This window comes from Pterocles gutturalis, unplaced genomic scaffold, assembly GCF_000699245.1.
Source record: "Pterocles gutturalis isolate BGI_N339 unplaced genomic scaffold, ASM69924v1 scaffold15134, whole genome shotgun sequence".
In the NCBI taxonomy this organism is placed as follows: domain Eukaryota; kingdom Metazoa; phylum Chordata; class Aves; order Pterocliformes; family Pteroclidae; genus Pterocles; species Pterocles gutturalis.
The window spans coordinates 56,658-72,016 of record NW_010128469.1 but is presented as its reverse complement, the minus strand read 5'-3'; the positions used below and the strand labels follow the sequence as shown (position 1 = coordinate 72,016).

Sequence of the window (15,359 nt, the reverse complement as noted above, 5' to 3'; positions counted from 1 at the left end):
ACGTCAGTCCTGCAGGTAGGTGGCTTCTTGTTGCCATACTTTTCTCTTTGAACTCACTCTGACTTTTGGCAAGCCCTGCCAGCGGTGTATCTGTGTCCCTTACCCTAGCACTCTGGGGAGGTCCCACAGGCAGGGACCCTCAAGAGGCTCTGGTTTGAGTTGCCCTGGCTCGTGTTTCCCACTAGGTGCTGCTGTTGGAATACCTCTCAGTGACGAGGAGGCACAAGTCTGCATGGTGCATGACTTCCACAAGACCTTAACACCCTTAGCGTCTGCCTACGCACGAAGCAGAGGTGAGAAGCCCAGGAATAAGCTAGCATTGAGCACCTGAGCAGCACACTTAGCCCTTTACAGGCTCTTCCTTTTGCAGTGGACTCCTCTGTAGGGTTTTTCTCCACAAGGATCTAAATGAACTGCTCCTCAAAAACTGCGCTCCAAGTGAGCAGACCTTGTATGTTATTTCAAAGAGGCTAAAACATTTTGTATTTGGTTCCTTGGTGTTCCTTCCACTGGATGCGGAGTGCCCAGGAGTACTTAACTTGAGTAGACATGTTTCTGCTTGGTATTTGGTGGGTGTTTTTTTAATGCTTTTGTATTTCAGAGCTCACAAAAAAGACAAAAATAAGTAAATAAAAAGAGCTTCCTCTGCTTAGCTGAGATACTTTGCTATTTCTCTCATTTTCTGTGGCATTCCTAGAAAATCTGCCCAGATTGTAGAAAACAAAGCAAACTTGATAAGTATCACATTGGCTTGCGTTCATTTTTCATACTTTTGGGACTGTCTTTGAACATTGCCCTCAGAAAACCATTGCATGATTGGTAGAAAAACAAACCTTTAGAATGGCAGGGACAGAAGAATTGACCTTGCTAAGTAGTAGAGCATCTGTGATGGGAGCTGAGTGCTGTTAATTGTTCACCTTAGCTATACTACTAAATACAGAGAATATTTAGTAAATAAAAAAAAATTGCTCTCAGCTACATTTCTGGGTCTGATTTCTTGCAGGAAAATCAGATGAGAGCATAGGTATCTAAAAGCTTTCTTCTTTTTCCATCTGTCTCCCATCTAAAATCTTTTTGTATAGTCCTTACCTCTCCTTGTCCTCTTGCCACCATGGCTACAGCAGAGCTGTAAGCGGTAACAGAGGCAGTCCTTACAGAGTTAGAGCTCTAACAAATGCGGTGAAGAAGAAAGAGTATCTGAATTATGAGAATATTTAAAGGTGCATATATTTGAAGTAGGATTTTTCATCCTTGTTGCTCTTATATGGCCTGGTTTTTTTTCCTGTGGGATTAAATTATTAGCTCTCATGAGAAGTGACTCGATCGTAGGAGCAAAGACTTTTTTTTGTATCATGCTATAGGTTGCTAAGTGACTAAAAATATTATTTTACAGGTGCTGATCGGATGTCTTCTTTTGGTGACTTCATTGCCCTGTCTGATATCTGTGATGTGGCTACTGCCAAGATTATTTCCAGAGAGGTTAGTTAAACAGCAGCAAATCACTTGAGTGTAAAAAGGAGAATCACACCAGATGGAGTCATTGGTTTGTCACAGACGTTCTGTTTGAATTTGACACATTTTACTGAAGACTGTCCATTTGTGTAATCTGGTATCTGGAGTGCAGAATTTACATCTATCTTTTGATGCATCTTTGGTCCTGCCAGTTAAAACCTGGCTGAGTGGGAGAGGCTGTGAAATAGCAGTGCTTGAAATGCTGCTTTCCAAGAGATGGTTGCAAACCTCTGCCTCTGAGTAGGCCTCCGGAAATAAGCCCTGATTACGCTGTCGCAAATATCTGGTTGAACTGTAATTGGAACAATAGACGACTGAAGAGCTGATGGTCAGCCTCTTGCCCAAGGCAGGAATGTGGATGTAGATTGCTGCCTGGCAGTTGATACAAGTTATGTGCAGGCTCAGCCACTTTCCAGGCTGTACTTTTCATTTTGCTGGATTGCTGTTAACTCCATAGCTGACTGCATTGCACAAGTCACCAGTTCAAATGCAAATTTAACAAATTGGGAGTGAATGCTTTACCAAACTCATTCATCCTGTTACACGTTGCTTATATTTTTTTTGAGAGGGGGAAGGCATGATGCAAAGGGCTGTCTTGTAAGTGTGAGTGTTCTTTTCAAATGAATGAAAGAGCACATGTGACTGCTTTGTGAGGATAACATTTGGTATACTTATCACTTAAAAAACCAAACAACAAACCACCCACACTGGAGGATAAGAATGGGAAAGGTGTGTATCACTTCTTGGCACTGATGAATGTAAACTCTTCTTCTTGTCTTCGATGCTGTTGACAGCTCTTTTGCCAATATTTTTGTCTCATCAGGAGTGTCACTGTTGAAATAAGGATTTTTTTTTTTTTTTAAGCCGTGTTTACCGTTAATGCTGAGAAAAGTGGGTATGTTGTGCATGAGCTCTTTCCCCCTCGAGGGGGATATTAGTTATTAGTTCCATTCTGCTTGAAGTGATGGTGGGGTATTTTTTCCTAACTCCTGCTAAGAGATTGTAGTGCTCTGCTGTTTCCAGGACTGAAACCAATATTGTAATATTGCCTTTAATATTGTATGGTATTGACAGACAAGGTGTGCCTTCAATGCCTTTCTGGAAGTGGCAGGTGGAGTTTTCAGTAGTAGCTCCTCTTTTTTTTTTTTTTTTTTTTTTTTTTTCATGTGGAAGCTGAAATCTGTGTTTTGCAGGTATCTGATGGTGTGGTAGCTCCTGGATATGAGGAAGAAGCTCTCAAAATCCTTGCCAAAAAGAAGAATGGTGGTTACTGCATCCTCCAGGTTTGTACTCCTGCTCCACTATAACCCCCTACTGCTTTTCCTGTACCTGCTTTTTACAGATGTTAGTGTTCAAATGGCTGGGGGACCGATCCAGGCACCCCTGCAGCACATGAAAGTGTTTCCTCTGGGTCTTTGGGGATTCCTGTATGAGCTGGAATTCCACTAGCAGTGTTGTGGTCATGTTTAGCCTATAGTCCTCAAGCAGAGTATTTTCATATTGCCTTCCTTGGCTTTCAGAGTGATACGGATTTAAAGTAATTAAATCTATGATCCAGCAAGAGTACTTCAAAGAAACAGAATTTCTGTACTCTCTTTTTGCCAGCTTGCCTCTCACTTTTGCTGAATTTGTTTCTTTCCTGAGTCCTTTGTATTTCAGATCTAGTGCATCAGCGATCTTGTGAGTCTTGGCAGTGAGAAGCATGTATAGTACACGAGTGGAGAAAGCCTGGTCTGGCACGTAGTGTTCGTAGGGCAGGCTTTGGTGCACTCAGGGACGAAGGTAGCAGCACAGAGTTTGGACCTGGGATGGTGCACCTTTACATCCTGCAACCAGAATGCTTGTCAAGGAATGTCAGAGTAGTGTGGTCAAGGAAGTGTCAGGTTGCCCTTCTAGTTTCCTGCAGTGATTGTTGAGACTTCAAAATCATCCAGTTTTGGTGAACATGACTGACAAATTACATAATGTTGTCAGAGCAGCCAAACAAGTCCTGTTTCTGCCTGTCTCTGAGAGACAAATGAGTGGAGAACTTTCCTATAACATTACAAAAAGAAAATCCAAGGCTTAGCTGAAGTTGCAATTGTAGAGTTACTGCCAGGGGAGCTGTAGAAGATGGCTCAGGAGCTTCAGGCAAGAAGGAATGAAATTACAGACAATCTTGGCAGCTGATTACCTCCTGAATTCAGTTAGCTTTGCAAGGATGAGGTCGTCTTGGTTAAGCATGTATCTTCAGGGCCTATCTGCAGAGGGACGCTAAGGAAAGTTGATCTGAACAAATTTAAGTGGATTAGGGAAACCACATAAAGCATGTTCATGCTCCTGTTTAGAGCTGGTAGCCTTAGTCTGGTTTATTTCATGTCTCAATAACCTGAACTAGGTAGACCTGAATGCTGTTTAACAGTTCTATTTAACCTTACTCCATACACTGGTGTAAATTAACTGTACTGCACGCTTGTTTGGAGATGTGCCCCAAGAGACTGCGTCTCTGGAAATAATCACATTCCCTGTTTTCTTTAATGTCAGAGGGGGTTGGGAGTTGGACCTTGAGGCATGTATGAAGCAACTCAAGATATTCCTACCTTCTTGTGGAAGACTGGAAGACTTTTTGTGTGGATGTTTTCCCCTTTCTGTGAAAGACTAGAAGACTTTGTAGGCTTTTGTGGCTTGCAACATGGGCATTTGTATATAAGCATCTATGCCGTATGACCTCTTTTTCACCCTGTAAATGTCACTTGATGCTGTTGGGAACTTGCTGCTCCAGTTAATTCTAATTACTTCTGGTGGTTTGACGTTGCTTTCTATAAACAGTTTGCTTCTTTTGGATTCTTCAGAGAATGTGTTATTCACTCCGCTGTTACTGGATGTTAGCTTTAAAGAGCTCTAAGAATGGCCTATCCTTTGGCTTTTAGATGGATCCTCATTATGAGCCAGATGACAGTGAGGTTCGAACCCTCTATGGATTGCATCTCATGCAGAAGAGGAACAATGCAGTCATCGACCGGTCGTTGTTCAAGAACATTGTTACAAAGAATAAAAACGTAAGCATCGGAAGATAAATGAGCTTGAAAATTGGTGGGATGAACTGGTGTGATTTCATCAAGGAAGTCATCACTGTTCTATTTTAAGAGCTCTTAAAATATTTGAATGAGATTTAACTAGCTTTTAACAAAACAACGCCGCAGACTTTCTGGACCAAATATACTTGGGTAAATCAGGGTAGTTTGCCTTTGTTTTGATTCCTTGCATAAATAAGAGGAGCTGGACCTTGCCCTTTATCTCTGACTACCAAAATATTTGTATTTCTTATAAATAAGAAGCTACCATGTGTAATTTCTTACGGTGAGACAGCCATGTGCTAAGGATCCATTGTGATCTCATTCTGACTCACTGTTTACTTCCCCCTTTGGTGTACAGTGTGTTGTATAAACTCTGGCCTTGCTGATACTGCTCATCAGTTAGAGCTCACATCATCAGAAAGTTAGCGGTTATTTCTCTGTCTCAGATCTTGTTCTTATTAAAAAACAGATGTTAATGAGCACGTGATTAGTCATGGGCTCAGAAGCAAGTTCAGACATTGAGGTAATAAAAATAATTTTAATAAATGAATAATGGAATGGACTTAAAATAATACTTAATGCAGATTTTGGGAGCTGCTGTTATTGTTGCAGTCCTGTGTATACTTCAGCATGTGCTTAGCTTTTTGCCTGGGAGCACATCTGATGCCAGTGAGCAAATACAGAATGTGCAGGCTTAGAGCCAGTGACAGAGCCCTCTTGACTTGATAAGATTGAGTCTTATCCCTACGAGCTATGAGATTAGCTGCTAAACCAATCATTTACTGTTTTTAAACTAAATAAAATTTTCTGGTAATTGAACAGAACAGGATATTTTTAGTTACCTTGCTTTCCTTCTCTATGATGCAGCACTTGTGATGGCTTTGGGGGTTTGCAGATCACTAGCCAGTTGGCTAGTCATGGTTTTTAGGATGGGCCATTGACAATGGCGTTCTGTTTCAGCTGCCTGAATCTGCTGTCCGAGACCTGATTGTCGCCAGCATCGCTGTCAAATACACCCAGTCCAATTCAGTTTGCTACGCCAAGGATGGGCAGGTAACCAAACCAGACAGCTCTGTGGAGCAAGCTTTCACAGCCAAGCTGGTCAGACTGTACCTCTGTCAGGCATGAGTTTTAAAACCATTTAGCGTGCAGGAAGCTATTAAACAGGTAGAGACCAAGTGCCCTAGATGGTGCCATGCAGAACGGTAGCTAAGCCTGTGTTTCTCAAGAGGCTGCTTCAAAACCTCAGTGTAAATTTTTCACGGTAATGACAGGGCTGGCTCTTTCAATGATAGTGTTGGAAAGGCTCTTACGTGCTTCTGCAACTTTGGCCTCGAGTCATTTCTTTCTGACATTGTTTGAGGGCATGTACATATGTTGTAGTCTATATGGAGCCCTAGGAAATTACTGTAGTTTTCACATGTGGATTATGACTGTCCAAATGGTTCTTAGTTTTCTTTTCTTTTTTTTTATAAGAAAGATGGAATGTGCTTTCTTTTTTCGCCGTTGGGGCATTGTTGCTGATTTTTTTTTTTTAAAGCTTATGATGGATGGTGGGATTTACAGGGGCATTATTAAGTATGTAGTTGAGATATGAATCTTGAATTTTTTAAAAAAAAAACTTTATTTCCATGTTATCACTAGGTATTCAGCTTAAATCAGTTATACAAAAGTTGTTGTATATGTATTAAAAATTGTATTTTTGCCCAGCGGCTCATTCTCATAATGCTGTTGTTTAGCTGGTTCTCTGCTCGCCATGGAAACTTTTCCATAGGCCTGGATTATTTAAAAAAGTACAGAAGAAAGAGACAAAGAATCTTTTTGATCTTGAGCTTTGGTACATCATAAATCAAGAAAATGGATCAGACAGTGTACCCTACAGGTACAGACTGTGAATGAACTGCAGTGCTGTGTCTTTTTTTCATTGGTACTTGTCTGCATTTGTCAGATTGTTGTTATAGCCTGAAAACATTGCAGCGCTGTCTCACAGTGCTTTCTGCAGTCATGTGCTGTAAGGTTCTTGAAAATATGTCTCTGGAGATCTGGCTTTTTTCTTTTATTCAACTTTGGGGTTTATTTTCTCACTTTTAAATGGTTCTCTGTACTCAAGAGTGTTAGTTCTTGTAGCCCCAGAACAGAGGTGTCACTATCTTTGCTCCTTTTCCCTTATTACAGCAGCAATTCCCCCAGTGCTTTTCCAAGTCTGGACCTAACGTGGTGCTGCAGATGTTTCTGTAACGTGTGTGGTAATGCATGTACCATATGGAAGGGAGACGGCACGAGGGAGGGGGGGGACAGCAGTGTGGGCCTAACTAGCCTGGCTTCAGTGATGTTTTGCGTATTAGCCGGCATACACTTTAATCAAATAGAACTGTGCATTGTCTTGGATTGTGGTAAATGTGACAGGGAAGGTCAAGATCAGGGGTCTGTATACTGCGCTAAGAAACAAGTGACTTTTTTAACAGCTCAGCGGCCATTGACATCACTTACTCAAGGAGGTGGTGAATCTGTGTTGGGTTCTTCAAAACAAAGCTTAACTTCCTTAAGAGACTCATTACAGTCCAAATGCAGAACCAGCAGCGTGGCGTGCTATAGGTGGTGTTGGAGGAGCTCAGATAGGAGCTCCCTGCTATTTTAAAACCTCCGGAGGCTGTTGAGACCATTGTTCTTAAGGTACAGATGGGGAAAGAAAGAAGGTCCACTGAAAACCAGTTTTACTAAGATACTGGTTAGCTCAGATTCTTCTTGCTGATGCTGTGCAGAACTAACTACTGGTCATATCACCTCATAACATCAGATGTTTAGATCAGGAATATTTGGGTGCAAACCAAAAAAATAGCACAAATCAAGATCCACGGAAGGAAAGTCATTTCCAGATTGTTACACTTAAAATGCTTTTCCAGAATCTGACTTGGTTTGGGTGATACGAGACAAAGCTAGGAAATACAGCTTGCTTTCAGTTCTGTTGCTTTTGGGTTTCCAAGGGTTACTTCAGCCTCACAGCATCCCTGATGCCTAGCAAAACCCTTGTATGTCAGACATCTAGAACATTTTTGACAGTTTGGGTTTGTGAGCGGATTGGATACTCCAACGAGGGCTGGTGCTTGTGTTAATAAGTTCTAGGAAAGCATGGAGTGGGAGGAAGCATTTATTATGGACTTGAGTGTCACTTCATTTACAGGAAGCCAGCTGCCACTAATTGCTGTAAACACTTTCACTTGTTTTGTATGACTTTCATCACGGTGAAGCCAGTCTGCAACATGTTGATTTACACTTTCTTTAATGATACCATCATGTTTTAAATTAGCAATTTTAAATTATTCTCTTTCTTTATTCTCTGTACAGTAGGATAAACCAAACCTGTTAATTTACCTCACTATTTTCCACCAGTGGTGCAGACATTTGTCAGTAACTTCATTGTTCATGTTTCTTCCCAATTGTGAAGTCTATTTTTTTTAGTAATTCCAAACGTATTGAGGGTTTCTGTTTTCAGTCATTATTCAGGGTAAATCTGAGTTAATCCAGGCCAATGTGGATCATTTTGCAAGGATCCTTTGGGCATTATCCACCTACCTCATCTGCTCCGTGCTTTTGCACAGTATTCCAGCCATGGGGCATGTTTGGCTCTCCTGTGAGCCAAAGATTACTGTCTCCCTTCACTCCTCACACTTAATAGGCTCTGCTGAAGTACTTTTTGATTCCCAGGAGATTAAACTCTGAAAGAAACTTAGCTGATTTTTGTGTAGAAAATAGGCAGAAAATACACAGGGAAGGATTCCTTCGTGGAGGATTTTGAGGTTTCAGCTGTGTTTTCATGTGGGAAATAGCCAACATTTGAGGAAGGGAGAGATGAGGTGTAGGAAGAAGGAAAAGAGGGAGAAACAAAAAAGTGAAAAAGAGGGAGAATAGCTACATTCAGACAGGCCAGGGTGAAGAGAGATTCAGGTACAAGTCTGTAGTTTGCATTAAGCAGCAGCTCAACCTTCTGATTTCTCCTCTTTAGACCAGAAATTCCAGGCTAGACTGAAGAAATTGTCCCCAATAGTGTTCCATCAAAACACATTTTTCTACAAAAAAGAATTTCATTTTCCCTGGATCACCATTTACCAGTGAAGTGCATCTTGCCAGCATGTTCTTCAGGCTGTAACTATGAACTTCCTTCTAAAACAGTGTGGACTCATCAGAAGGAGGCACAGAGAAGCAGCTTTTATATGCTTTTGCCTGTTAAGCTATTATAAAAACAGTTCCACGTGTTGGAGATTATCCTCTCTGTAGATTTGGGGATGCCTATGAAGAGTTTACAGGACACATGACTTTGTTTAATTCAAGGACAAAGTTCTTGCCATTTTGGAGCTGTTGAATATGAGACAAAATTCAGGTATGCTTCTTCTGACAAAATTCAGGTCACAAAAAATGTGAACTATTTTGAGTGGCTCATGGAGAAAAGGAAAAGCCTCTTTTTGAGAAGGTGCTGACAGGTAGAGCTTGATTTCTCATGTGTGCCCACGAAAGGAGGTGTGTGTTTGGGGCTGCATTGGCCTGGAAACACTTTCTCCAGTCCCGTTGCCCTCGCTGGCTGAAGGCCAGAGCTTGCAGCAGACTAGCCAGTTCCATCAAAGGAATGCAAGTCCACAGCTCGCAAGGACGTGGTGAAGGTGAGGCACCGGTCTGGATGGGAGAGGGCAGAAGACACTGCACTGCTGGCACATGACATCACATTTTTTAGAAACTTGGGAGTGTTTCATAGTATTTTGGCCCCTGCTACCAGCAATCTGTCCAGTACTGTCTACCATCTGCATCCCCAGCTAAGAACTGCCTCAGCCTCACCTGGCTTGCTAGGCCTACTCTTAAGGGCTGGGTGACAGTTAATGGTGCCTGGTGTATTTTAAGCCCTCTCCTTTGTCCAGGGAGAGAGGAAAAACCTCCTTGGAAGAGACAGTACCTATGTACAGCTGGCGTTGAAGTCCCTTGAGATGCAGGGTGCCCTGCAAGGCTGAGCGTCAAACAGGGGAGACGTGAGAGCAGAGGTTGGATGTCTGGAGTGTTTGTAGGGGAAAAGGTGTCACTAAGCTATGAGAGACTTTACATCTGTGTAGTATTTATGGTCTTACTAATATCCTTGTGGGTTTATTAAGCACTGATGAGTTCAGTTATAGCTGAGCAGATGATATTAGATAGCTGCCCAGATCTTTCATTTGCTCCTTGGGGGAATAGTATCCAGCAGCATGTTTTCTGGTTCTGGTAAGAGGTGAAGTCACTGTGTCTTGATAAATGAGAAGACAAATGATTCATTCCTTTGAGGGCAGCCTTTGACTTATAGCTTTACCATCTGTTTCAGTCTGAGCTGGAAACTCTGAGGCACTGGCGAGAGCCACTAGCCTCAACACAGTATCCCTGGAGCAGTCCCCCATGCGAACAGTCTGGTGAACAGTTCAGCTGTGGCTTCACAGGAGGAGGTTTGAAATGGTAGGAGCTCTCTTTGGACAACAGGACCCACAGCTCTGAAAGCCATGGAGAGAAGTCATCAGCTTGAGTTTGACAGCCACAGTGGCTAGGTCTGGCCTTTGTGTGCCTGGCATACTGTCATGGCGGAGGCAAAGCTGAGGGACAGCAGACAGTCTGGAGCCCAAGAGGCCTCAGCTCAGTCCCTTGTGCTTGCCAGTTGTGACTGCGGCAGGCCATATCTGCAGGTGACAATGAAGCAGGGACTGTTCTGCCAGTTTCCAGTAACCGAGATGTCTCCAGTCACATTCAATTTTCAGTGGTGTCAGTGCCGAAGAGTTGTCTTTGTCTTCACCACGAGTTTCCACCAGCCCAGATGAGAAGATGCAAGAGCTTGTTTGCATTGTGCATTGAACCGTGACAAATGGCTTGCAGAGCTATGTATTTTCATCTATCGTGTACTTGGAAAAAATTGACAGAGCTTGAATGTGTCTGAGGAGAACTTCAAAGAAAGTGGTCTGAAAAAAAGCAAATGGAAACTGAACAAAATTGTATTTTCACAGCAGCTTCCTTGAGGAAAAAAAATCACCTTTTGAATTTTTACTTCCGGAAGCACTAGGTCTGTGATATCAAGCACAAGTGCTATTAAATAAGGTTAGCAGCAGCTATTTTTAAAATCCTAGACTCTCTAGCAGATGGCAGAGTAGGAAATGTGTTGGTAGCTCCAGGGCCTTGATAATTCAGGTGATGTAATGGTCCTCCTGGCCAGCCTTCCTGATGGAGCAGTGGATTTACTTTCTTATCAGCCTTGACAGACAAACTGCCCTGCAATCCACCACCTATCACAGCTGATCTGTTTAAGCTGTGTATACCTGGCCCGCCGGGAAAGATGATGGTGTTTGGGTGACCCAGGCTCAGACTTTAATCCTCTAACCGAAGTGCCCTTTCTGAGAACAGGTAGGCAGCCTACCATCTCTTCGCAGCCACATTTGTTTCTACAACCAACAGGATTTTGTTTTGCTTTAAACAAAAGCCATAATTGTATCACTTTCCTGAGGTTAACAGTTTGACTCTGATTGCTGGGGCTGTGTTATTTAGAAGGATGAAAGAATGTGGTGTCCTCAGAGTGCTGTCAGCTCAGCAGAGCCATGGAAGTTAGCAGTGCAGAGAGCTGTCCCTGGAAGCAATTTACAGGATTGGGGATGCAGGTATCTTCAAAGTTTTCCTACTCTTTCTCTGCTTCCTTGACGAGCAGCTAATTTGTGGGAGGTCTTCTCTAATTGCTTGGCTGGAATGCAGCTCTGCTTGTGATCTCTGTGCAGCAAGGCGTAATTCTGCTTTGTATCTCTACACTTCAGGTCATAGGTATTGGAGCCGGCCAGCAGTCCCGGATCCACTGCACGCGTCTGGCTGGTGACAAGGCAAACAACTGGTGGCTCCGGCACCACCCACGCGTCCTCTCCATGAAGTTCAAAGCAGGTGTGAAGAGAGCAGAGATCTCCAACGCCATTGATCAGTATGTCACTGGGACCATTGGTGAGGTAAGGGCTGGCTGAGAGGTTTCCCTGGAGAGTCCAGCTTCTGTGAAGCAAAGCTGAAACTACTGCTTGGAATAGCGGCTGTGGGTGCTAGGGCCTGGCAAGGCTTCCTGATACCTGGGGCTTTTCTCCGCTACCTCAGTCTTTCCTCCACCCCAGAAAGATCATGTCCTTTCATAGCTCACTTCAGAGTTGGTCAGACTGTTTCCTCTGGTGCAAAACGATGCCTTTACCATTTCCACCTTCTGCCTATGCTGAGCTGTGTCCGTGCTGGCTCCATGCTGGGGAGACGATTCAGGTGAGTCCTTACAAAGGACAAAATCTTAAATTTGTAAAGAGTTCAGGTTAGAGCAGGCTTGGTTGGTTGCCACTTTTGGAACTGGTCATCCTTTATAAAGATAGTGATTTCTGTTAGGACAGGGGATGCCAGCCACCTTTAAATCCACATGAGGCACAGAGTTCCCTTGGTGCCTGTGAAGATCTGTAGCTAGCCAACAAGAAGCCACAGATACCAGGATTTGGGTGTTTCGATTATGGCTTGAAATGTCCATAGATATTCTCTGTCAGAAGCCCCCATGCTGTCTGTCAGAGCTGGAGGTGATGGGTGTGTTTGCAGGATTTGGTCTTTCTGTAGTACCGAAGCCTGCTTGTGCTTTGTGCCTGAGTGTTGGTAATAGATGATCCCAAAGAGCTGGGGGATCAAGTGGCCAGGGCTCAGGATGGTGACTTCCCCAAGGTCATTTCATGGCCGGTGGCCATGTCCTGATTGACCCCTCTGATACTGCATCCGGAACCTGCCCTGTGCTTTGGTGTGCAGCTTGGTTTCATCTGCTAGTTCCCTCCATCAGTAAGGAAGTGTTAAAGCTACAGTCGTGTTTCAGCTCTCATTGCCCTGTCGGTAGCTGTCCTTCCTTTCTCCCGTGGTGCCATTTGCTTGTGTGGCATTTTGGATTCTCAGAATCCCTCTGACCTTCTTGTTACCAGCAATAGTGAGACAAGAAACTAGTGTATCCTTTTTAAGTATCAAAAGCCAAGAGCTGGATTGGGGACCTTGTGAATCATCTCTGTGAGCCGTTGCTTGTTTAAGGGGGTAAGAACTGGAGCAGTTGCTGTTTCAGAAGGTGAATCATAAACCAAGCTGCTATTTGTCATGTGTTAAGTCATCTACCAGATCCTGTTTGTGTGTGCTGGCATCTACCCAGAGCAGCAGCCTGCAGGCAGGCCAAGCAGAGCATCTTGGGATTAAAGGGGGAGAAGGAATCCCTCCAGCCCTGGGGTGAGGGGGGAGAAGGCATCCCTCCAGCCCTGGGGTGAGGAGGGAGAAGGAAAGGAGTTCAAAGGGTGCAAAAGGAGCTGATGGTGGTACTGTGTTCCCACACCACTTGGGATTTTAAAACCGCTGGTATGAAGTTCCCAGCAGCAGAGCTGTAGGAGCAGGAAGTGCAGCTGAGCTGGGTGTCAGGGGGATGCCATCATCACTCCTCCGTACGTGCTCCTGGCAGGGGATTGCCGGGAGTCCGCGCTTCGGGGCTGAGCTGGCTCTTTGTGTTCTTGCAGGATGAAGACCTGGTGAAATGGCAGGCGATGTTTGAGGAGGTGCCTGCGCAGTTAACGGAAGCAGAGAAGAAGCAGTGGATTGCCAAGCTGACTGCCGTCTCCCTTAGCTCCGATGCCTTCTTCCCTTTTAGGGATAACGTCGACAGAGCTAAACGGGTAAGGTCACAGTGGTGCCAGGATGCTAGGGTGACTCCAAAGAAATGTCTGTGCAGCCTGGGCTTTTCATTTGAATTGTGTGTGGAGCGCTGAGGAACGTCTCTGCTCTGTGCTGCTGGCTAGCAGAGCGCATCCTGGGAGGGATGTTTCTCATGGTTACTGGTCTCGCATGGATAGTATTATCCAGCCATTGCTCAGTTTGTTGATTTGGGATGAATAGAGGATTAAAGTTTATTAAACTGTTTTAAGAGTATCAAGACAAGTCTATTGCTTCCAGAGGAACCATTTTACTCTGATTTCTGAGCCGTGGAGATAACTGACTACTCACATGAGGAGCTCTGTGGTGAATGGCTTTGGGCAGTGGAAGCCTCTGTTTGTTGAATCCTTAATATAGCGCGATGTGGATGAAGGCCTGGGGCTGCCAGCTCCTTTTCGGGGAGATTTTGGTTTTCTGTCCTCTAATCCTTCCACTTATCTCTGTATTTGTTCAGAGCGGAGTACAGTTCATCGCTGCCCCATCTGGCTCGGCTGCCGATGAGGTTGTGATCGAAGCTTGCAATGAGCTGGGGATAACTCTCATTCACACCAATCTTCGGCTGTTCCATCACTGAGTTTGCCGTGGGCTGTTGCAGTACCTCTTTGATCACAGTCTCACCAGCAGCAGTCACTGGAATATCACCAGCTTAATTGGGAGGCACCTGCAGTCTGTGCTTAGAAAGTGTTTGTAAGATCTGTAAATGAGATCTTTCCCCGTGTAACAGAGAATGGAGGCACAAGAAGTTGGCCTCTAATGTAGAAAATAAGTCTCTTTTGCAAATAAACATATGGTTCTTAGCTACGTGGAGTCTGTAGTCTTGTGTCATCCAAATACGGTGTCCTCAGGAAAAAGGTTTATTTTTGAGGTAAATTTTATGGTCTAAACTTTACTAATTCATGAGAAAGCCTTTGGAATGGTATGAAAGCCTGGCTTATGCCCAGCTTCTTAATGAACTAATAAAAATCTGTGCTGTAAACTGAACTGAGCTGCTTTGTATTGGTTTTGGTTTGGGTTTGGGTTTTTTTGGTTTTTGGGGGTTTTTTTGAGTCAGCAGATAGTTTTCTCCAGGCTCTTTAATCCATTATTCTTCTGTGAGGAGAGGGGAGCAGGTCCTTTGTGCAAGGCAATCTCAGGTTGGGTGCTCTGAATCCTGTCCTAGATGTCTGCTTTGGGCTGAGAGGCAGTGTCAGATTGCTTTCCCCGAGGTAAAAGACTCATTCCTGTGAGTTTGACATGCTTGTTCTCCTACCGGGAGTTCAATTCAGAGTTCATAAGCAGGCATCTGGGAAGCATCTTGCCTGAAGCCACTTCCTTTCTCCATTGTGCGCAATTTGCATTAAGCAGATTTGAACTCTGATTAGAAAAACAAAGTGAAAATCTGGAGCACAGTGAGATGAATAAAGTAACAGCCCAGACACGTTTTTTGCTGGCAATCACTGTGACCATTTCAAAGAGATTTTTTTTTTTTGTTCCATTTTATAAAATCTGTTCAGTTTTGGCAAGGAGCAGTCCACAGTTTTGCAATAAACACTTCTGTTACAGCTCTGATCTCAGCTGGTACAGAGCAGAAAGTCTGCATGTGTTCCCTTTGCTCAAGCAATAGCAGGGGCACAGAGGCAGGAGATGGCCCTGGAAGAGGAGAAATTCAGGTTGTGTTCCTGGCTCTGCTCCTGATGTGCTGTTACTCTGCGCATATATTTTATTTTACCTGACTGCCCATTTGATCCAGACTGGTTCAACCTAAGCAAAGCAATTTCCTGGGGGATGGGAGCTGTTCAAGAGATCACAATCCACATGCTGGTTTTACCTTAATGTGTTTGTTCCATCTGCTGGAGTGAGGAGGGGAAGAACTAGTCTTTGCTGTTGTGCCGTTTTGACCATGCTGTGAGGTTCTCTTGGGAATCTGTTAGTCTGTTCTTTACCTGCCTCTTCTAAAGCATCAGCTAAAGCAGAGGCTGGTAATAAGCATCTGGCAGCTCCTGTTCTGGTGTGCGCCTGCTTAGCATTTACCCTTTGCTTGCTGTCCTTGGGGCACTGTTCAATCTGCTGATGGAAGTTAAT

General features: G+C 43.9%; 1 protein-coding gene across 1 annotated transcript in view; it reads left to right on the top strand.

The window, feature by feature from the left end:
* ATIC (5-aminoimidazole-4-carboxamide ribonucleotide formyltransferase/IMP cyclohydrolase) overlaps positions 1-14,105 on the top strand; it is a gene marked incomplete at its 5' end in the record, with an annotated part of 22,148 nt that extends 8,043 nt beyond the window's left edge. The window contains 9 exons of the mRNA XM_010079640.1: positions 1-2; positions 147-293; positions 1,394-1,479; positions 2,706-2,795; positions 4,422-4,550; positions 5,529-5,621; positions 11,369-11,551; positions 13,106-13,261; positions 13,753-14,105. The exon at positions 1-2 is cut by the window's left edge and continues 103 nt beyond it. Of these exons, the coding sequence (XP_010077942.1) occupies positions 1-2; positions 147-293; positions 1,394-1,479; positions 2,706-2,795; positions 4,422-4,550; positions 5,529-5,621; positions 11,369-11,551; positions 13,106-13,261; positions 13,753-13,872 (1,006 nt within the window). The remainder of the gene's footprint in view (positions 3-146; positions 294-1,393; positions 1,480-2,705; positions 2,796-4,421; positions 4,551-5,528; positions 5,622-11,368; positions 11,552-13,105; positions 13,262-13,752) is intronic.
* Positions 14,106-15,359: the final 1,254 nt, after the last annotated feature.